General features: G+C 41.2%; 1 protein-coding gene across 10 annotated transcripts in view; it reads right to left on the bottom strand.

Moving 5' to 3' along the window:
- Window positions 1–21677, bottom strand: part of PATJ (PATJ crumbs cell polarity complex component) — a 377446-nt gene that overhangs the window by 48506 nt on the left and 307263 nt on the right. For all 10 annotated transcript variants that reach the window (XM_059135624.1, XM_059135619.1, XM_059135627.1 and 7 more), the window contains one exon: window positions 1655–1738. In XM_059135624.1, coding sequence (XP_058991607.1) covers window positions 1655–1738 — 84 coding nt within the window. The remainder of the gene's footprint in view (window positions 1–1654; window positions 1739–21677) is intronic.

The following is a 21677-nucleotide window of genomic DNA, read 5'->3' as shown; positions in this document are numbered from 1 at the left end:
GTGTGTGCATCTGTACTCTTGAATATTCAATCTATTTATTTTACAAAGCCAATTACGATAACACCAGTTAATCAGAAAACCTAAGGAGGAAAAAAAAAAAAAAACCTCAAAACTTCTGACCACTAAAAAAACGGTGCTGTATGCTAAAGCAGTCAAGCCAATTCCCAAAGAGGTCTTGCTTATTTTTCTAACCTCATACACTTGTGCCTTAATGAATGTACTGGGAATATGTCCTAATCCAATGATGAAGCACAGTAAAAGTCTGCAGAGAAACCCTGAATTTAATTTGCAATGAGCCTGGCTTCTCCTTTAACTCCTTCTTGCCTATATTTTCTGCCCTTAATTGTATCTGTGGTTTCATCTTGGGAGGCAGACTTGAACCACCAAAGGGAAAATAAAATGCTATGATGTCATTCACAATGTGCTATATTAAAGTTGCAAAGCAAAAATGCACATGCCCACCATAAAATGTTAACTATTCAATTAAATTCATCCAATGAAAGAAATAAATGTTGCCTAAAGGTTTCACACCATCAAAAAAGCTCTTTCGTTCCATCTACCAGAATGCCTGGCATTGACCTGCCATTCATCCGTTCCCTAGTTCAGACAATGCCTGCCTTGGCATTTTTTTTTTTTTTTTAAAGGCTTTAACGCCTTTGCTAATTAAGAGTCCATTTAAAAGAGGCAAGCTAATCATTCTGACTTATTAATAAGTACCATGTACCTCCTAAAAGGAGAATATTCTACATTTTCATCAACTAGAAGACAAAAGAGGAAAGGCATGGGCCTCCACTTTACTGAAAGATTTATTAGGAGTAAGAAAACAATACTTAAAACGGCAATACAAGTCTTTAAAATATCAGGTGTGCATGTTTATGCATAAGTGTCTGTGTTCTGAGGAGAGGATTTAGACAGGTACGATGGAGGAGCACAAAAAAGTAAAACTGCAACAGTGCACACTCTCATTTGATACGATGATTATAGAACTATTAGAACTACAGAACTTTAATTTTAAAAAAGTTTTCAGAGATTTAGATAATATGCCATGATTTTGATGACAGTTATTCAACGTACATTAAAAAAAAAAAGGTACACGTTCTGCTAAATGGGAGACAAACGAGGATAAAGTACAAGGCAGTGAGTGAACAGACTTTGCAGATCAAGTTCGGTAAAGGAATTGTATTTGCTAGTATTTTTAAAAAAAACTTTATTTACTTATATTAGTTTAAAAAAATTTTAAAGATTTTTATTTATTTGACAGAGAGAGACAACAGCGAGAGAGGGAACACAAGCAGGGGCAGAGAGAGAGGGGAAGCAGGCTTCCCTTCCCGCTGGGCAGGGAGCCTGATGCGGGGCTAGATCCCAGGATGCTGGGATCATGACCTGAGCCAAACGCAGAGGCTTAAGGACTGAGCCACCCAGGCACCCCTTAGTTTTTAAAAAATTTTATTTATTTTTTTAAGCAGGCTGGGAGGGACAGAGAAAAAATCTTAAGGAGGAGCTGGCTTCCTGCTCTTCGGGGAGCCTAAAGTAGGGCTGGATCTCAACCCTGAGATCATGACTGGAGCCAAAATCAAGAGTCAGACACTTAACTGACTGAGCCACCCAGTGCCCCTGTTATTTGCTAGTATTAAATAAATTCATACTCCCCTACCTCTAATATCTGGTCACCAGCCCAAAGTCTTCCATCTCTGGCTGCTGCTCCTTCTTCGTAGACTTCGTGTATAACTATAGCGTCCTATAAAAAACAAATTCTTATTAATTTTCAACAACCATAAATGCTTCCTTACACAAACAACCAAACCATAGGCCAGCATCTCATAATTTGCTCCTCGCTAATAACGTCATATTTTATTTGACCTAAAAGTAAACAAAACACGCAGTTACAATATATTCAGAGGTATCATTAATTTTTCCTAGGTTTATTATTTCATTCCTTCAGGACTGGCTTTGCCTAATATTTCAAGTTAAACTTCCCCCATGTGTTTTACTGTTAACCTGTACATTGCTGCTGTGAATGAACTTGAGGTGAACTATGTGTCCTTCTTATTTACATTTTATGGTATATTTTGAGACACGGTTTCAGGTATTTATTAGTATTCAAGGATTTGGCATAAATGTGTGGCCTGATGCAGGGGGTCTGTCAGGCCTCATTACTCAGGCAATGAAAGAAAAGAACTGAAGTGGAATGAAATGACCCCGGAGGACGAAGCATGGAGGAGGGAAAGGGCGTTCATGAGCCTAAGTGTCAGACAGCTGTGCATTCAAATTCTGACCTGCCTGTGTCTAACTCTGGGCAAATTAACTCCCAAACTTAGCATTCTCAGCCATAGAATCAGGACACTGTCGAAGGCAGGGAACTGTCAGCTGATGAACACAGATCATGGTTAGTGAATTTAAAAGATTCCTATCTTTTCAAATTAATAACCTTACATTTTTTATTATAAAAATAACACATGTAAAGGACTCAAGCAAAACCACAGGGTGTAGTCAACTATGGAAGAAACCGCCTCCCTCCCCTGCCCCTCAGGCCCATGACCCAGAGACAATCCCCATCAGCAGTTTCCTAAAGACCCTGCAGACAGTTCACACCTGTACAACCGTATACTGATATTATATATATATATAGGTTTTGGTGAGACTATTTAAAAATTAGTCAATGGAATATGTTCAGATGACTTTTCCCCCTGATGTTGGGCACAGGGGATTTCTTTTAAAAAATTATTTATTTATTTATTTTGTGGGGAGGGAGAGAGAGAGAGAAAGCAGGAGTGGGAAGGGCAGAGGGAGAGGGAATCTGAGGCAGACAATAAGCTGCGCACAGAACCTGACGTAGGGCTTGATCTGACAACCCTGACGTCATGACCCTGAGATCCTGACCTGTGCAGAAATGGAGGGTTGAATGCTAAACCGACTGCTCTACCCAGGCATCCCACCCGTAGGCGATTTTTATGAAGCCGAAAACTGAACCAGAAGTCATTGGTTCTTTCTGTTGTTTATCAAACCGAGGGGCACTGAAAAAACGATGCTGAGAGGATCATGCCAGGTGTCTTGGAGCACTGCTGGGAGAGGAAAAGAGCTTCTGAGTGGAGACTAGAAACAGATCTGTGGGTCCCATGAGTGTGGATTTGAGCCCTGCACTGCCCAGTGCCCCCCCATCCCCACCAACCCCCAGCACACACGCTGGTTGCAAGACCTTTCAAGCAGTGGTCAAGGCGGGAGACTCTAGGCATAATGAATCCTACCTTGGAAGAAGTTCTGTGTCCCAAGCACTGGGGCTTGGAAGCAGCAGGATTTCTTGACTTGCGATCATAAAGGTCTGGGTAAGAGAGGGCTTGATGATCACCGGGAGGACTGATGATAATGACCAGGGGCCTACCAGTGACATCTGGGAGCTTTGTAAAGAAACTAGAACTCAAGAGTTTCAGAGGCCTCCAAAATGACGGAGGTTGATTCTGCCTTAGTCCAGAAATATGGAGCCTCAAAATCAGAATTAAATCGACAAGAAGTCAATGTAAAGAAATATTTCTTGCGAAAATAAAACAAATAAGATAGAAAAGACCCAAACCAAATCTTTTTTTTTTTTTTTAAATTTTTAAAAATTTACTTGAGAGAGTGAGCAAGTGCACAAACGGGGAGGGGCAGAGGCAGAGGGAAAAACAGGCTCCCCACTGAGCAGGGAGCCTGATGCTGGGCTTGATCCCAGGGCCTTGGGATCATGATCTGAGCTGAAGGCAGATGCTTAACAGACCCAGGTAGTCCCCAAATCTACTTTCTTCTTCTTCTTCTTCTTTTTTTTTGAAGATTTTATTTATTTATTTGACAGAGAGAGAGAGGGATCACAAGTAGGCAGAGAGGCAGGCAGGGGTGGGGGGGGGGAAGCAGGCTCCCTGCTCAGCAGAGAGCCTGGTGAGGGGCTCCATCCCAGGACCCTGAGATCATGACCTGAGCTGAAGGCAGAGGCTTCATCCACTGAGCCACCCAGGCACCCCTAAATAAAATCTTTATTTTTATTTTTTTAGATTTTATTTATTTATTTGACAGATCACAAGTAGGCAGAGAGGCAGGCAGAGAGAGGTGGTGGGGGTTGGAAGCAGGCTCCCTGCAAAGCAGAGAGCCCAATGCAGGGCTCGATCCCAGGACCCTGGGATCATGACCTGAGCCAAAGGCAGAGGTTTTAACCCACTGAGCCATCCAGGCGCCCCCTAAATAAAATCTTTAAAAGAAAGATTGGATTTAGTTATTTGAGAAGGTGAGAGAATCAGAGCAAGTGAGCATGAGAGGGGCAAGGTCAGAGGAAGGAGCAGACCCCCTGCTGAGCAGGGAGCCCAATGAGGGATTCCATTCCGGGACTCCAGGGTCACGACCTGAGCTGAAATGAATGCAGTTGCTCGGCCAACTGAGCCACCCAGGCGCCCCGATAAAAAAAGAAATATATTGTTTCTCAAATACCAAACTCATGGCCAATGATCTGTCTGGTCCTTGAGTCTGTGTGGACAAACTACTCATTTATTCTTTCCTTTGACTACTGCTGTGATTTCTCTTAAAGTTATCAATGAAAATACAAGAACACATGAGACACACTGAACTATCAATAGAAAAAAGTCACATTTCTTACAACATGCCTGTGTGCTGAAAGTGTGACATTATGGTTCTGGACAGCTGTATTAACTGGTGGTGCTAGAGGTGAGAAGTGGGGCCAACAGCTAAACTAGAAATGCAGGCTGGTGAACTGAAGAGAAAAGTGGATTTGTTTTTCTTTTCTTTTTTTTTTTTTTTTTTTTTTAAAGATTTTATTTCTTTATTTGACACAGAGAGAGAGAGAGATCACAAGTAGGCAGAGAGGCAGGCAGAGAGAGAGAAGGAGGCAGGCTCCCCGCCGAGCAAAGAGTCTGATGTGGGACTCGATCCCAGGACCCTGAGATCACGACCCGAGCTGAAGGCAGAGGCTTAACCCACTGAGCCACCCAGGTGCCCCTGGATTTGTTTTTCAAAACTTACATGCTTCATGAACCTCATGAATGACAGAATAATATTAAAAAAAAAAAAAAAAAAGATACTGCACTGAGGTATTTTAGGCAGCTATGTGACAAGGCAACATGAAAATTTTCTTTCCTTCTACTTTGAAACAATTGTGATTGGATGAAATAACGGGTCATTAATGAAAGGCTGCCCTTTATTGTTTAAAATAAAAAATCTGGAGTTGATTATACATGTGATTCTTATCTCCTCAGTTATATCCTCTTAAATGTTAACGCTCTTCAGCTATTCACACAAAACTGCTTGTTGGCACAGTTCTGAGTGGCTCCTCTCCCACTCCTCTCTCCACATATTTAAATAACATTCCTTCACCTTAGAATACCTCAGTGACTCTGTCTACCAATATCAATGATGACTTCTAAAACTCCTCTAGTCCCAAAGCAGCGTATTCATCATATCCCTGTGGGTGGGTTGCTGGCTTACACGGAGGAGAGACTGTAGAGATAAATGATTATGAGCTAGGTTTCTGAAGTCAGATTTCTTGGTTCAAATCCTGGCCCTGCTACTTCTGGCCATCGGGCTTGGGACAACTGTTAACTCCTCCAGGCCTTAGCTTCCTTGTGTTTATATGGTTTTAATAATATTATCTACACATAAAGCTTTATGTACAGTGCCAGCACATAGTAAGGAAGTGAGAACATCTCATTATATTTAATGCCTCCGTGCCAAAGTTGGCGCACGCTTTCCATTCGTGCCATTCAATCCTCATAACAAGGAAGCAAGTGCAGTATTATTGGTCTCATTTACAGTTCCGGGTGTGGAGGCTCAGAAGGATTCAGACTTGACCAGGTCTTTGCCGCTTCTAAGTAGGAAAGATCAAATTCCAACTTGGGACTGTTTAACACCAAAGCCTGTGTTCCTACCACTACTGCAAGCGTCTCATCTGTTTTGAATATTTTATTTTGCACTTGCATAAAAGCTAACTTGGGATTTTCCATATGGCATCAATTCTGTTGAATTATTGTCTCCTCAACTCCACAGCAAAAACCTTAAGGGCATGAGCTGATCATTTTATAGAGAGTGAACAAAAGACAACTGTGGAAGTGAAAACTGAAGCCTTTGGCTTAATGAGGTGGGGTGATGATCTATGGACCTCACTTGCTAGTGCTGGTACCTGGTTAGGGGGTTTGCACCATACAAAGCATGATGGGTAAGCTCCCTCCCCAATTCAACACGGAACCTCGCTCCTAATTCTGTTTGTTATTCTTGTCTCTTTCCTTCCTTCCTTTCTTTATTTTGTTCCCATCCTCTTTCTACTTACCCAGATTATTCACTGAACGATTCTTTCTATAGGAGCAGATACAAAAGAAAATTATATACACGTGATGCATTGATGTTTGAAATAAAAAGTTTTTGAGTACAAAAAAACCAGATTAATTTCTCCTAATGGCAGACTTAAGAATCATTTACAGATGACTAAGACTGACATATAATAAAAAATTAATTTTTTATTATGAGAGAATAATATTTTTATTTTTTTTATAGAGATTTTATTTATTTATTTGACAGACAGAGATCACAAGTAGGCAGAGAGGCAGGCAGAGAGAGAGGAGGAAGCAGGCTCCCTGCTGAGCAGAGAGCCCGATGTGGGACTCGATCCCAGGACCCTGAGATCATGACCTGAGCCGAAGGCAGCGGCTTAACCCACTGAGCCACCCAGGCGCCCCTATTTATTTTTTTTAAAAGATTTTATTTATTTGTCAGAGAGAGAGAGGGAGAGAGAGCGAGCACAGGCAGACAGAATGGCAAGCAGAGGCAGAGGGAGAAGCAGGCTCCCTGCCAAGCAAGGAGCCTGATGTGGGAGTCGATCCCAGGACGTTGGGATCATGACCTGAGCCGAAGGCAGCTGCTCAACCAGCTGAGCCACCCAGGCGTCCCAAAGAGAATAATATTTTTATTATAAGAGAAATTTACATAAGATGGTCTGTTTATTTACTGCCTGAAACAAGACCAACAATTATACTTTGGCCACTCTATGTTACTCATTTGACTGGCCAACTCTGGAGCCAGGGAAGAATTTCATCAGTGAGCTGGAGAATCTTTCAAATGTTGGGTTTTTCCTAATCAGAAGGGTCAGGCAGGATTTTAGAGACATAGGAAAAGTCTTCTGTGTAAAAACTTTCCTCTCATCAGTTTCTGTCTGAAACATGTTTAACTTGAGGAAAATTCCTTTATTCCATTAATTAGGGATAACATTAAAAAAAAATAGACACTCCAGAAAGAAGCGCCTGGCAAGTAAATTTAACATATTGTTTAAGGGATTACTGTCTTTTTTTTGGGGGGGGGCTACTGTCTTAATGTCTCCATTCTTTCTTATTTTTTATTTTTTTAAGATTTTTAATTATTTATTTGGAAGAGAGAGTGAGTGAGAGAGCAGGCAGAGAGAGAGAGAAGTAGACTCCACTCTGAGCAGGGAGTCCAAAGTGGGGCTCGATCCCACAACCCTGAGATTGTGACCTGAGCAGAAGGCAGATGTTTAACCAGCTGAGCCACCCAGGTGTTCTTGGTATCTCCATTCTTAAAAGAAAAAGTATTTTTCAAATATAGATAATATACATACATGGTACTCAACTCAAAACTGATTTTTTTTAAAAAGATTTTATTTTTATTCACAAGTAGACAGAGAGGCAGGCAGAGAGAGAGAGAGAGGCTCTCTGCTCAGCAGAGAGGGGCTTGATCCCCGGACTCAGCTGGAAGCCTTCCCAAGGCTTGAAGGTCATGGTCTCTCTTACCTGCTACCTCCTTTGTTTCATGAAATTCTACTTGAGACAGCCAAGTGCCACATCTTCTATGAAACTTTTTCTGACTCTCTCCCCCTGGCAAGGCTGATCAACCTCGCTGTGGGTCACTGTATTTCCTAGTATTATTGAACTACGTCCTAGTCTCAGTAGAACCCTTCCAACTCCTCTTTGTACCGTGGTGCTGAGACCAGAGTAGGCACTGAGTAAATGTTTGCTAAATGATTATCAAGAAATTGGTTGGAATAGAAAGAGGATCAAAATGACCCAGAAAGAGGAAGCCACCAAGGTATGTCATAATCTTATCCTAATCCAACCAAGCTTCTCTCTCTCGTTCTTTTTTTAAATCCCCACCCAGCTTCTAATGCCAAAATATTTGTGATATACAACTAAAATGCCCTTCATGTGAATTTCCAGGGGATTTACTTTAGCTCCAAGAGTTTTTTTTTTTTTAAAGAGGGAGGGAGGGGCAGTGGGAGAGAGAGAATCTCAAGCAGGCTCTGCACTATGTGCAGAGCCCGACACAGGGCTCAATCTCACACTCTGAGATCACGACCTGAGCTGAAATCAAAAGTCAGATGCTTAACCAGCTGACTGAGCCACACAGGTGCCCCTCAAAGAGCAATTTAAAGAGGCAAGGGTGAGGGACTTAATTATCACTGAGCCCCACGAAAATCACAAACTCCTCCAATGGGATTTAAACTCTGCATTGCTATTCAAGAATTTCACAACGGGGGGGGGGGGCTGGATGGCTCAGTCATTAAGCATCTGCCTTCAGCTCAGGTCATGATCCCAGGGTCCTGGCATCGAGCCCCACATCAGGCTCCCTGCTTGCGTTCCCTCTCTCGCTATGTCTCTCTCTGTCAAATAAATAAATAAAATTAAAAAAAAAAAAAAAAGAATTTCACAACAGGCAGTAATGGACCCTTAGAGTCAAAGCCATCGGACACTTCAGCCCATCTGCCATCACTTTACTGTTCAAACTGCCAACAAGTAGGCAGAGCAACTCATCAACATACCAATACTCAGCAAACGGCAATTTTATTTTTGTACCATAGGCCCAGGATCCTTGCAGAAGCTATGTGTTAGGAAAAGCAACTGTTGGTATCCATAAGCACTCCTGAGTGCGTGAACTCTTGCCCAGAATAAGATTTTATACATTTCTAGATATTCAGTGGATTGTTTCAGTAAGCATTTCAGAGCAAAACTTTGATAAAGAACTATGTTGTAGATATTCCTATAAGAGACCGTATATATACAGCTTAATTTTACTGCTTGTAGGCATGCTTTACCTGATTTGATCACTCTAGAATTAAACCCAATCTTTGCCATACTTATAAAGCCCCCGCCCACATTCTCCTCAAAAAAATCCTAAGGGACATTTTAACTACAGAAAAAATTCACATTAAATTTCACATTTACTGGGAAAACATATTACCAGGGATCCCTAAAGAGTGTTATGTCTTATTTCCCTGCTTTATGAGAAAACTCCCTCCTAATAAGAAAGACCCAGGAGGACCAAAGAAGGATTAAAAAGATTGTGTATAAAATGGGCATTGTTTTTCGTCTGGAAGAAACCATGGTTCAGATCTGTGGTCTTAGAGGAGTAATGCTTCTTTTAAACATCATTTAATAAGTTCCCCTCTGAGGCTGTTGCTGTTCAGAAATGATACAGACGTGTCTTCTATACAGTAGATGACTTTCCCAGCAGGAAGGCCAAACCAATGAGGGGTGATAATATTGTGGGGGTAGTAAAATGCTCGGTACAATGCTGTGCTAATCAAAACAACGTTCACCTCTACACCGAAAACCACATGGAGAGGTATTAAGTTACTGATTTGGGATGTCTACTGCTGTTAGAGAGTTTAAAAAGAAAAGTGTGGGTTAAAACTGCAAAAGAATATTTCACTCTGAACAAAGTTGACTCTACTTATGTAAGTCAAGGGTTGAGTGTCTTTAGAACATGATGCTTTTCTGTCTCAAATTCTCTGCACAGATTCTTTGGGCAGCGGGGGAGAATGAAACCCAAACAAACCAAAAAACCAAGCTTCCCTATTATATTTTAATCACCTAGATATAATCACATGAGAATGAGATTTGGAAAAAGGGGGGGGCAGTATGGTGTGGAAGAAGGACAGAAGAACACAGGACTGGGAGCGAAAGGAGGTAATTTTTCTCATAGCTCTGACTGGCCCATTTTGCAAGTGGTTCTACATAAACTGCTTGGTTCATAACATTTATCAGTGCAGCACAGAGATGAAATACATGGTTTCTAAAGTCATTCCACCTCTAAAACTTTAGACCTCTGTGAACTCATACATAGCGCAAAGTGGAGGAAGCCACCGTTTTATGCAGACATGAAGACCCTACCTAAGAATTATAAGACCTCCTTCTAAATGGCAGACCAGAAGAATCCCAGCTCTTACAGGCTTAGAGAGATCAGAGTCTGGGGCCTTGGGCTGGGCGGGGGCGGGGTGCTGGCTATTCTATTAGTTATCTTTTGCGGCAAAACTTAGTGGCTTAAAACAAAAACTAACTATCTGTCTAAGATTCTGTGGGCTGGCAATTTGGGCTGGGCTCAGGGGCAAGTCTGCTGTCTGCTGTCTCAGCTGGGTTCACGTGGGTTTGTAGTCAGGTTGTTGGGGGGCTCTGCGGGGATAGTTAGGCCTCTCTCTACCAAAGCACTCTTTCCAAGGTGTGTTATCCTCCAGGAGGCCTCTCCAAGCCAGGCTTGTCTACAAGGCAGCAGTCTTTCAGGAGGACAAGAGCTAAACCATAAGGCCTTGAGGCTAAGCCTTGGAGTCATTCAATGTTACTTTCACTACTACTGGTCAGAGCAAGTCAACTGGAAAGAGCTGCACAAAATTTATTATCAATTTTAACTTCCTACAGACTCTATCACGTCTGCCAGAGGAATTTTCCAGCCTGTAAACAATGGAAGGCAGCAATGTACAGTGGGAATACTGGCTATGGCCACATAAACCTGTGTTCAGAGTTGAGTTCTGCCACTTATCATGGTTTTGTGATACCTCTATTAAGGTATTTAACCTCACCAAAATAGTGTTCCCATCTCTGCAAATGGAATAAATCCTACCTTTTAGGGTCTGAGGATGAAATGAGATTATGTATACAATGTCAAGCAAAGTGTCGGCCAAAAAGATGTTGAATAATTGCTAATGAGGACTCCCAACACATACCTATCTAAGGTTGAAAGGGGCCTACATGGGACATGAAGGAAAGAATGTATGCCAGAGTGGTCCCAATTCACCATTCTAAGGATGAATGACACCAGTCTCAGTCCATTTTTCAATTTCTATTTTTCCTATAATTTATGGTAAAGCAAGAATACAACATATTGCTCCTTTTTCTTTCTTTTTTTTCTTTTTTAAAAAAGATTGTATTTTTAAGTAATGTCTACACCCAACGTGGGACTTGAACTTACAACACTGAGATCAACAGTCGCGTGCTCTACCTACGGAGCCAGCCAGGGTCCTCTGACTGCTTCTTTTCAAGAAAGATTATACTATAGTATACTATAGGTTCTTCTTTTGTTTTCTTTTTTTCTTTCCTCTCTCTCTCTCTTTCTTTCTCAGAGGGAGAAAAAGAGGGGCAGGGCAGAGGCATAGGGAGAGAGAATCTTAAGCAGGCTCCAAGCCCAATGCAGAGCCCAACCTGTGGCTTGATCTTACAGTCCTGAAATCATGACCTGAGGTGAAATCAAGAGTCATAATGGACACTTAATTGACTGAGCCACCCAGGCGCCTCTTCAAGTTATGCTTTCTGAAGTCATGGGCTGCTCAGGGCTAAGGCCAAGGGACCATTTGAATGCAAACAAGATCTAAGCCAGACCGCAAAAGTTCTGTTACCAGGTATTTTGATTTTTTTGTTTTCGTTAAGTAGAGTTGGTCTTCACTGTTTATGGATTCTGTATTTGCAAATTCCCTCATTCCCCCAAATCAATGTCCCTGGTGCATTCACAGTCATTTGTGGACAAGGGCAAAGTGGTGAAAAATGCATAAGTAGAACAAGGTGACATTTTGCCTTTGTGTTTCAGCTCTCATATTGTGAACAAGCATCTTTTTTGTGGTCTTTTTAGCGCATGTTTTGAATTTTTGAGCTTTTTGTTTGTGTTTTGCTGTTTAAAACATCTCCCAAGTACAAGACTGAAGTGTTGTCTTATGTTTCTAAGCAGGAGAAGGCTGTGATCTGCCATATGGAAAAAATACATGTGTTAGATAACTTTTGTTCAATTATGAATTTATGAATGTATTGCTGGCCATGAGTTCAATGTTAATGAATCAATAAAAGATATGAAAATAACCTATCTTTAAAAAGTAACACACGTGGGGTGCCTGGGATCGAGTCCCGCATCGGGCTCTATGCTCAGCAGGGAGCCTGCTTCCTCCTCTCTCTCTGCCTGCCTCTCTACCTGCCTGTAATCTCTGTCTGTCAAATAAATAAATAAAATCTTTTTAAAAAAAAAAAGAAAAAAAAAAGTAACACACGTAAAACAAGGTTATGTATTTATTGACTGTCAAAATGTTCTGACCAGAGGAATCCATCACTGGAAGTAATGGTTCAGTATTCACTAACTCAGTGTTTGCTATGACTTTATAGAACACAATTGCCATGAGTAAGAAAAACTTGACTATACTTCCTACCGCTGCTTTGTCCTGGTGATACTTTCCTATAACACAGCAGGGAAGTCTAGCGTGAAAGGTCATACAGGTAGAAACGCAAACATGGTCTATCTATGATAGGGACGGAAGGACTCCTGTCAACAAAGGCAGGTCTCAGTTTTCCCTGCTATCATGGGCCAGTAGGTTGATTAACCCAAGGATGGAAGACTGAATGCATTTTTCTCGCTATAGCATGTGTTATCATGCTTACATTCCATGGGTTTTGTAGATCTATGTATTTTTGAACTCGTTACAAAGGTAAAGGGCAAATAAAATTCAAGACAAGTTGCAAAGATGCTAATCCTCCCTACCTTCAAGCCCTCTGCTTTTTTTTCTTTTTTAAGATTTTATTTATTTATTTATTTGAAAGACAGATCACAAGTAGGCAGAGAGGCAGGTAGAAAGAGAGAGAGGAGGAAGCAGGCTATCCGCGGGGCGGACAGCCCGATGCGGGGCTCGATCCCAGGACCCTGGGATCATGACCTGAGCCGAAGGCAGAGGCTTTAACCCACTGAGCCACCCAGGCGCCCCTCAAGCCCTCTGCTTTGATGCAAAAGTATCTGGCATACCCTCGCTGATTCATGAGAAGCAACACGGTAAGAGATTACTTTCAGGGGTCCCTGGGTGGCTCAGTCGGTTAAGTGTCTGCCTTTGGGGCGCCTGCGTGGCTCAGTGGGTTAGGCCGCTGCCTTCGGCTCAGGTCATGATCTCAGGGTCCTGGGATCAAGTCCCGCATCAGGCTCTCTGCTCGGCGGGGAGCCTGCTTCCTCCTCTCTCTCTCTCTCTGCCTGCCTCTCTGCCTACTTATGATCTCTCTCTGTCAAATAAATAAATAAAATCTTTAAAAAAAAAAAGTGTCTGCCTTTGGCTCACGTCATGGTCCCAGAGTCCTGGGATCAAGCCCCACACTGGGATCCCTGCTCCACGTGGAGCCTGCTTCTCCCTCTCCCTCTGCCTGCTGCTTCCCCTGCTTGTGCTCTCTCTCTCTTTCTGTCAAGTAAATAAATAAAATACTTTTTAAAAATGTTGTGGATGAATGCCATTGAAATACCTTTGACTAAATAACCCACAGTGGTTATGGTTACACACATATAAAAAATTTTATATCTATAAATATAAATATATATTTATATAGGAGTTACAGAAATATAATATTTATATATAAATACTATATATTTATATACAAATAATATAAATATGATATATTAAATATAAATTAATTATAAATTATAATATATAATATGTAGAAAAACAATATAAAAATAACAAATTAAATTATACAGATAGATAGATATAGATTACTTTCAATATCTCATAAGAACATACAGGACTTGAGGCAGAATGTCGCCAATAAATGCCATATTTATTCTAAGATGACTTTTTTCTCATCTTATTTTGTTAAGATTTTATTTATTTATTTGAGAGAAAGAGAAAGTGAGAATGTGAGCACAAGCAGGAGTAGCAGGCAGAGGGAGAGGTAGAAATAGGCTCCCTACTGAGTAAGGAGCCCAATAGGACTCACTCCCACGACTCTGGGACCATGACCTGATCTGAAGGCAGAGGTTAATGACTGCGCCAACCAGGCACCCCTCTCCTTTTATTTTAATTTCATAATTTGGATGAATCTCAGAATCAAGTGTACATTCAATATACACTTTTCTACCATGGACATAATAAAATATTACTGATTTAGAAAAAGTACAATATTTGTCAAACTGATACAGTTTTGCTTGCCAACTTCATGGGCTGAATAAATGTTTCTGTTCAGAAAACCTGAAGAAGCCACAACTATACAAGGGAAGTCAACAAGAGTCAAAAGAACTTATACTTTGAATCATACTTTGTGAAATCTGGATACTCTAATAAATTCGTGTTCACTACACAGATTTTCTATGAATCTCAAAACATGGTCTTCAACTAATCCCCATAAAACTCTGCTACAAAAGGAACAAAGGCTGAGTCTCTATATCTTAATCTCAATTTATTCATTTATTCTAATATGCTTTGGGTAGAGTATGAAAATTCATACCTACCAAACCCTCCAAGAGAAAGAAAATGGACCACAATGTTCAGCACCCACTATTTTGAAATGCTGAGATTTTCTTGGGTAATAAACCCTAGGCAACATAAATGATTGTTAAACCAGCAACACTAGTGGCTCTTGACTAAAAGTATGGATTAAATGATCAGTTACACAGGAAACCGTAACAGCAATGTTTGTGTGTGTGTGTGTGTGTGTGTGTTAGAGCAATGGAGTATATAAGCTATCCTAAAACTCAAGCTCAGGGATTGCAAACTTTTGCACACTACAGGTAACTAAAATGCGGAATGAAAATATTAGAATGAAAATCTAATATAAGAATTGCAATGAATATATAAAAAGTTTCACATTTTAAGACATTGAAAAGCATTCCCCTCTCAAACTCAGAAAAGAAACTGTTTTATATTTACTTAAAATGGAGTTCCCTTGCCAAGACTGACTTAGCAAAAGGTTGATACTCACCAACATGAATATAATTTTTCATACTGAAATATAGATTTATTTTAAGGAAATGGGATAATATTTGCATTATATTTTATAAGTCCCTATAGTTCCATCTGGTCCTTATTTATCTAAACTTTACTCAGCTTGCATAATATTTTTGCTTACAGTCATATTCTTTAAGATCAGAAATGCCCAAATCTGGAAATTCAGAGGTACTATTCGTTAACATTCTTTCAGTGTGATTCATAGACTTTTTGCAAACTCTGCTTTGATTTTAAAATAAAACTAAGGTAATAAGATGTTTTGTGTAAAAATATATGACTTAAGCAATAATGATAAAAGGAGCCTGGCTTTGGGGGATTATACGCCAAAGCAAACCACACTCCTCATGAAACAGACCGTGCAAAGTTCATTTGAAGGGGAATAGCAAAATAAAACACTTAATCAAATGTAAAAAAGTTTTCTATTCTGCTTACTTTTAAAAAAAACCTAGTAGTTTAAATTGTTACAGTTCCACATTTAAATGGCCCAAAGCAGTAACAGCTAAACAATAGCATGCAACATAGAGAATCAGGATTATGTGAGGTCACTGCAGAGCTGGACACATGGTTAGAGCTAAAAGACTGATATTTTTCACTTCAGTTTCTAGATGGATGACTTGACCACACAGTATCCAAATGTGATAGTCCTTCTAACTGGATGCTTCTTGCTAATGTACCTCTCCCATTTATAGAACATTTGTTTAATGACACTGAATTAAATTGGTACTAGATCAGGTGGGGAATAAAATACTGATTTGAAATATGGAGAGAAATCAGATTTGCAATCTGACATTCCCAGGCCTTCTAAATATTCCATGTATCCGGACTGGGTGGCTGTCGGTTAAGCTGCTGCCTTCAACTCAGGCTATGATCCCAGGGTCCTAGAACTGAGTCCTGCCTCGGGCTCCTTGCTCCGCAGGAAGCCTGCTTCTCTCTCTACCTCTGCCTGCCATTCTGCCTGCTTGTGTGTGTTCTCTCTCTCTTGACAAATAAATATATAAACAAAATCTTTAAAAAAAATATTCTGGGTATCTAAATTTTACAATCTACCCTCGGCATTCACTGACCTCAATTACAAAACGATGGTACCGAAAATATAAAGACAAAACAAATGCCTTAGGCTAATTGTTTTCCTCTTACAAAGAGACAAGCTTATCTTCAGCCCAGAGGAACCACACAAGTGTAACAAAGAGGGCTTATATTAATAAATTTAACCTTTCCAAAAGTGGTAACAATAACTAGCTTCCATAAAACAAAACTAAACAATAATGAAGCCTTATTCTCTAGTTCAAAAAACTCAAAGACATTTTAAGAAATTTGTGAGATGGGAATATAAAAAAAGAGAGAGAATTTCCTTAGACTGCCATAACCTTGAGAAAGAGAATTATCAATGTAAATGTTCCTGCCTGATTAAAAAATAAAGCCGAATAATAATATCCTTGCAAATGCCTGCATCTGTCAAAATATTTCTCGAGATTCGGCACTCATTACATAGTTCATTCCACCTTTGCCCAACTGATGTTTAGAAAATCCTTCCTTATGAAAACGTGAAATCTGTTTTTCACCAAGCCCCTTGGAAGAACCTGCTGTTATCCCTCATTCACAAAAAGATAACCTTACATGTTTGCAGAGAGTTGTCATTGTCCCCTCTGATCTTTTCCCAACTCGACTCAATTCTTTCTTGCCATGATGTGGTTTCAACAATGTCCTGTCGACCACGCTGTCATACCCAGAAATGAACAGAATACTCTAGCTCCAGTTAAAACTGATCAGGCAAGCACTCCAGACACATCTAATAGCACGTGCAAATGCCTCGAAAGGAATGGAAGGAGGCCAGCCTGGCCGGAGCCCGGAGTGGCTCACAGAGGCTAGACAGTCCTATTTCTATGTGGGCAAGGCACTATAAGGTGGCACTAAAGGTATAAAATACATAAAACAGGGCTGTTCTCAAGGTACTCAAGGTCTGGTGGGTAAGATGAGTAACTCCCTTCTACAGGTGAAGGTCGATGGCATATAGTGGTAGCCCTAGAAAAGGAGCCCAGTCGTTTGGCTTTGGAGTTGGATCATCGGACCAACTGCTAGCATTAGGCCCTTGGAGAAGTTACCTAACTTACCTGCGTCTTCATTTCCTCATCTGTTAAATGGGGGTAATATTGCTCCCTCTTCCATAGGGTTATTGTGAGAATTAAGTAAGAGGATACATATTAATTACATATTAAGAGTATCAAATCACTTTTTAAAAGTGTGATGCTGACAAATATTTAAATATGCAGAAACAAAGTCTTGTTTCTCAGTGTGCAGCTGATGTATCAAAGACAGACATATGGGGGCACCTGGGTGGCTCAGTGGGTTAAAGCCTCTACCTTCAGCTCGAGTCATGATCCCAGGGTCCTGGGATCGAGCCCCACATCATTGGGCTCTCTGCTCAGTGGGGAGCCTGATTCCTCCTCTCTCTCTGCCTGCCTCTCTGCCTACTTGTAATCTCTGTCTGTCAAATAAATAAATAAAATCTTAAAAAAAAAAAAAACCTAGACAGACATATGAAGGGAGCTGAGGATATATTTTAATATAAATGTTTAACAATAATCAATAGTAACTGAACTCATGGGCTGTCTGGGTGGCTCACTTAGTTAAGCATTTGCCTTTGACTCTGGCCATGATCCCAGGGTCCTGGGATTGAGCCCCATGTTGGGCTCCCTGCTTCTCTGTCTGTCCCTCCCCCAACTCCTGCTTGAGCTCTCTCCCCCTCTCTCTCAAATAAATAAATAAAATCTTAAAAAAAATAAAGACTGAATTCAGTATATAGATATTGGAAAAAGTCTTTTATATTCTTTACCTTATTAATCTATATACCAACCTTAAGAGGTGGATTTTGTTGTCACCGCCACCAATGAAGAAGCAGATTTAACCTAGAAGGGTTAATATGCTTGTCCAAGGCCCTACAGTTAGAGATCTGGGATTCGGATGCCATAGAATCAGTGTCATTACTTAGCCTATTAGATCTGATATGACAGTCTGGGACCTCTGGCAATGGTAACCAGAGAAAGGAAAATGCACAGAGTGAGGGTCCTGGAGAAACTTACATCACTCTTTCTGCACTTCACTTGTTCGATCCCAAGAACAGTCCAAGTCTGCCAATACTCTGAGATAAAAGATTTAAGTTCTTCTTTGTCTTCTCTAGAATTCCCAAGGCTGATCATAAAATAACCTCAACAAAATGACACTGGAGAACTACGTTTTACTTCTGAGGACACTAGAGATAAAACTTCTCATCAGCAAGCAAACATTTCAGAGAAGGGGGGATTTAAGGATTCAGGGAGAGGCTTAGGAAATCCGCGGTGAGCATAAAAGGTAAGAGTCCTCAGTCTTTCATTTGGCAGAATATGTCAAGTCTTCGGAGTTGCAAGGTTTCATGCAAACTAGCACTCCAAGACCAGAAAGAGTGGTGGTGGTGGTGGGGAGAGGTAGGATGATGGGTGGGTGGATGGACGGACAGAAAAAAATAATAGGAATAAATATACTACCAATTTTATACCTTATGTGGTTTCCTTACTGTGTGCCCCTCTAAACTCAAATGTAGAAACTCTAATGCCCAAAGTGATTGTATTAGGAGGTAGGGCTTTTTGGGAGGCAATTAGGTCATGAGAGCTGAGTCTTCATGAATGAAATTAATGCCCTTATAAAAAAGGCCTCACAGAGGCTCCTTTTACTATGTGAAGATATGAGAAGTCTCTACAGCACAGACGAGGGCCCTCATCTGACCATGACAGCACCCTGACCTTGGACTTCTAGCCTCCAGAACTGTGAGAAATAAATTTCCGTTGTTTATATGCCACCCAGTCTGTGGTATTTTGCTACAGCAGTCTGGATGGACTAAGATGCTGGCTTATAAGAAACATATAAAAACTAATCCACATTAATTCAATCTAGAACACGTGTGCTGTAGTGCCCCTCCGTCCCTTCCTTTCTGCTTCCCTCCTTTCTTCCTGAAGGCGGGGCTTGAACTTGAGACCATGAGATCACTACCAGAGCTGAGATCAAGAGCTGGACGCTTAACTGACTCAGCCACCCAGATGCCCGTAGTTATACTTTCTTCTACTTTCCAGAGAAAATTCCCTATTGTAGGAGTCCTTATTAGGATTTTTCATTGGTTGGTCCCTTATATTAGACCATAAACACTGAAGGTTGTAGAATGAACTTGACTGAGCGTGTAAGGACAGGGTTATTTCACTCAATTTTACGTCCGCGGCACTAAGGGCAGCCTTTAACCCAACATATGTAAGCTATCATAGAAGAGCCACGTACATGGAAAGGAGAAGATTAAAACAACAGAGGCAGAAGTCTGTCATTGAGGACTGGGTCCAGGTGCACTCGTAAACTTTCCCAAGAGGTTCACCCTCACCATGATTGTGGTATTTTAAAAGGCCCATTCAGAAGACTGGCTGCAAACACAATGGGATGCTAAGTGAGATCTCCCTCTCTGATCTCAGAAACCATCTGCCTTGGCTCCAGAGCAATTATTTATAGCAGATAGGACTGATGTGGTGTCAAGACCAAGTCCCAGAGGCTCAATTCCTCCAAAGATGGCAAACATATCTGTTGGATACACAACAAAGAGGGCCCAGAAACCCTAATTGGGCGGCTTGGAGCAGATGCCTGAGAAGGCTCACCAGCACTCAGAATGTGCTCTTCTCCACCTCGCCCCCATCGGAGCGGAAGAGAGGGTGCGTCACAAAATCAAATGTGCAAAGATACGTGCGAAGGTACTTCGGTCAGTGGGTCAATGCTGTCCACAGTTTCCCTTCAGATGCTCTCATCTTCATTTGCTAACTTCCGGCTGGCTGGCTGCAGTCCCGTGCCCTCAACTGGATAATGGGACCTGGACTGTCAACGAGGCTGCATAGTCCATGTCAAAATTTGGAAGGACAAACAGATCGCCATGGTGGTAAACAACGCTTTTACTCGTTGAAGCACCTTCTGCCCACCCCTGCTGTTCAGCTTCACCAAAAATGACGCGGCTATATATAACTCATGAGTTGAACTTACAGCTTTTGACGAGGTACCTGAGGTTAAGAAATAAAAGCTGTGTCCCATTTCTCATTTTTAAGTGGTACTTATCCTTCCAAGGACAATGGGATTTACAGTCTCATAAGGCAGAACTATAGATTACGAACTTCAGAACGCTGTTAAAGAATTTTGGGGGGGGGGGTAGGGAGTGGATGGGGCTGCCTCGTGGTGGCCAGAGAAGCAGAAGCAGAGCATGGTAGCTAGCAAACAGCCTCAACAGGAAGCAGAAGGTGATGTGGGCAGTGGAAGCTCCCAGGCCGGCAGCCGGGAGCACCGGTGTGGGCAACAGGGAAGACCCCAGAGCAGCACGGGTGCAGTCACCCAGGTTTTCTAACCCACCCATGTAAAGCCAAATCAAATTAATAACAAAGCCAAAAAAAAAAAAAATCAGCTAGTGAACTCATTCAGTTGGGCAAAACATGCTACGGGATCTCATATTGGAAAGAAAATTTCCTATTCCTACAGGGAATCTGGTTCTGCCTTATTTTAAGTGGTACAGACTTAGATTTCCAAAAGATAAATCAGAGGGTTACATCTTCATGAAAGAATTCACTACAGAGTTTTCTTAAAATGTAAATCCCCTGGTTCATTTCAAATGCAGATTTATATAAATTCAGTTTTTTCAATATTCAGGAATATCTCTTTGGAAAAATCAGAAAACAGGCTCTGGAAGGAAGGAAAAAGCCAATATCCAGGGTCAGCCAATAGTTTCTGCATACTACCCCAAAGACCTTGGGATGACAATTTATATATAATATGCTTTAAAAATATTTAGTACATATATATATCCACTTCTTTACGACCCCCGAACTTTTCTGGGTTTCTCATTATCTGGCTTAGAAAGCTATCTGTTCAGCTTCTGTCGCTGAGGCAAGGGGCAAACTTTTCTTCAGAAGTTTCCCTTCAAGTGGTCTGGTCTAGGCAATATTTTAAAATCGTATTTAAATCTCACCCCACAAGAGGGTGGGAGCTACAAATGGCTACTGAGCTAGTTAGCTCCAGGTGTTCACAGTTTCATCCAAGCTCACGAACGAATATCCTCATGTATGCACGAAGCCGTACACAGCAGGCCCTGCCTGCACAGGCAAAGGGAGAAAAATTCAGGAAATAAATTATCCTGAGCTCAGGGGAGAAGTTAAAGCAATACTTTAATCAAGTGGATGGAGATAAAACCCTTTAATAAATAAACCCCAGCATCCAAGCACAGTCCTGTTTAGGTCGTGCACCAGCGGGATGTGTGGTGCCATCTTCACTAGATCAGGTGGGACAGGAGGGTGGGAGGAAGGGCTGAGACCAGGGGGCGGGCAGAAGGCACCGAGACCCAGGTTTCCACTGCACTGTGTGGTTCTTGAGATGCCTAGCACTTTGGGGGCCTCATTGGTACAACAGAAAAATATAACGGGATCTCCTTACCTCCAGACAATACTAATGTGGAATTATCATACTCTGGACAAAAATGAGAATTATTTTTACTCATCATATTACACGTTTTATCTCTAAGTCTGGCATATGTAATCTACTCCTTACTAAATAAAAATGGGCAAAAGAAATGCCAAAATATTCATTTAAAAACATATTTATTAAGAGGAAGTCTCATCTCTAGGGAGAGCAGGATGGGTTTTGGAGG

The sequence above is a fragment of the Mustela lutreola genome, chromosome 10, assembly GCF_030435805.1.
Source record: "Mustela lutreola isolate mMusLut2 chromosome 10, mMusLut2.pri, whole genome shotgun sequence".
Lineage (NCBI taxonomy): Eukaryota > Metazoa > Chordata > Mammalia > Carnivora > Mustelidae > Mustela > Mustela lutreola.
The sequence above is the reverse complement of the archived record's forward strand: the minus strand, read 5'-3'. Positions and strand labels throughout refer to the sequence as shown.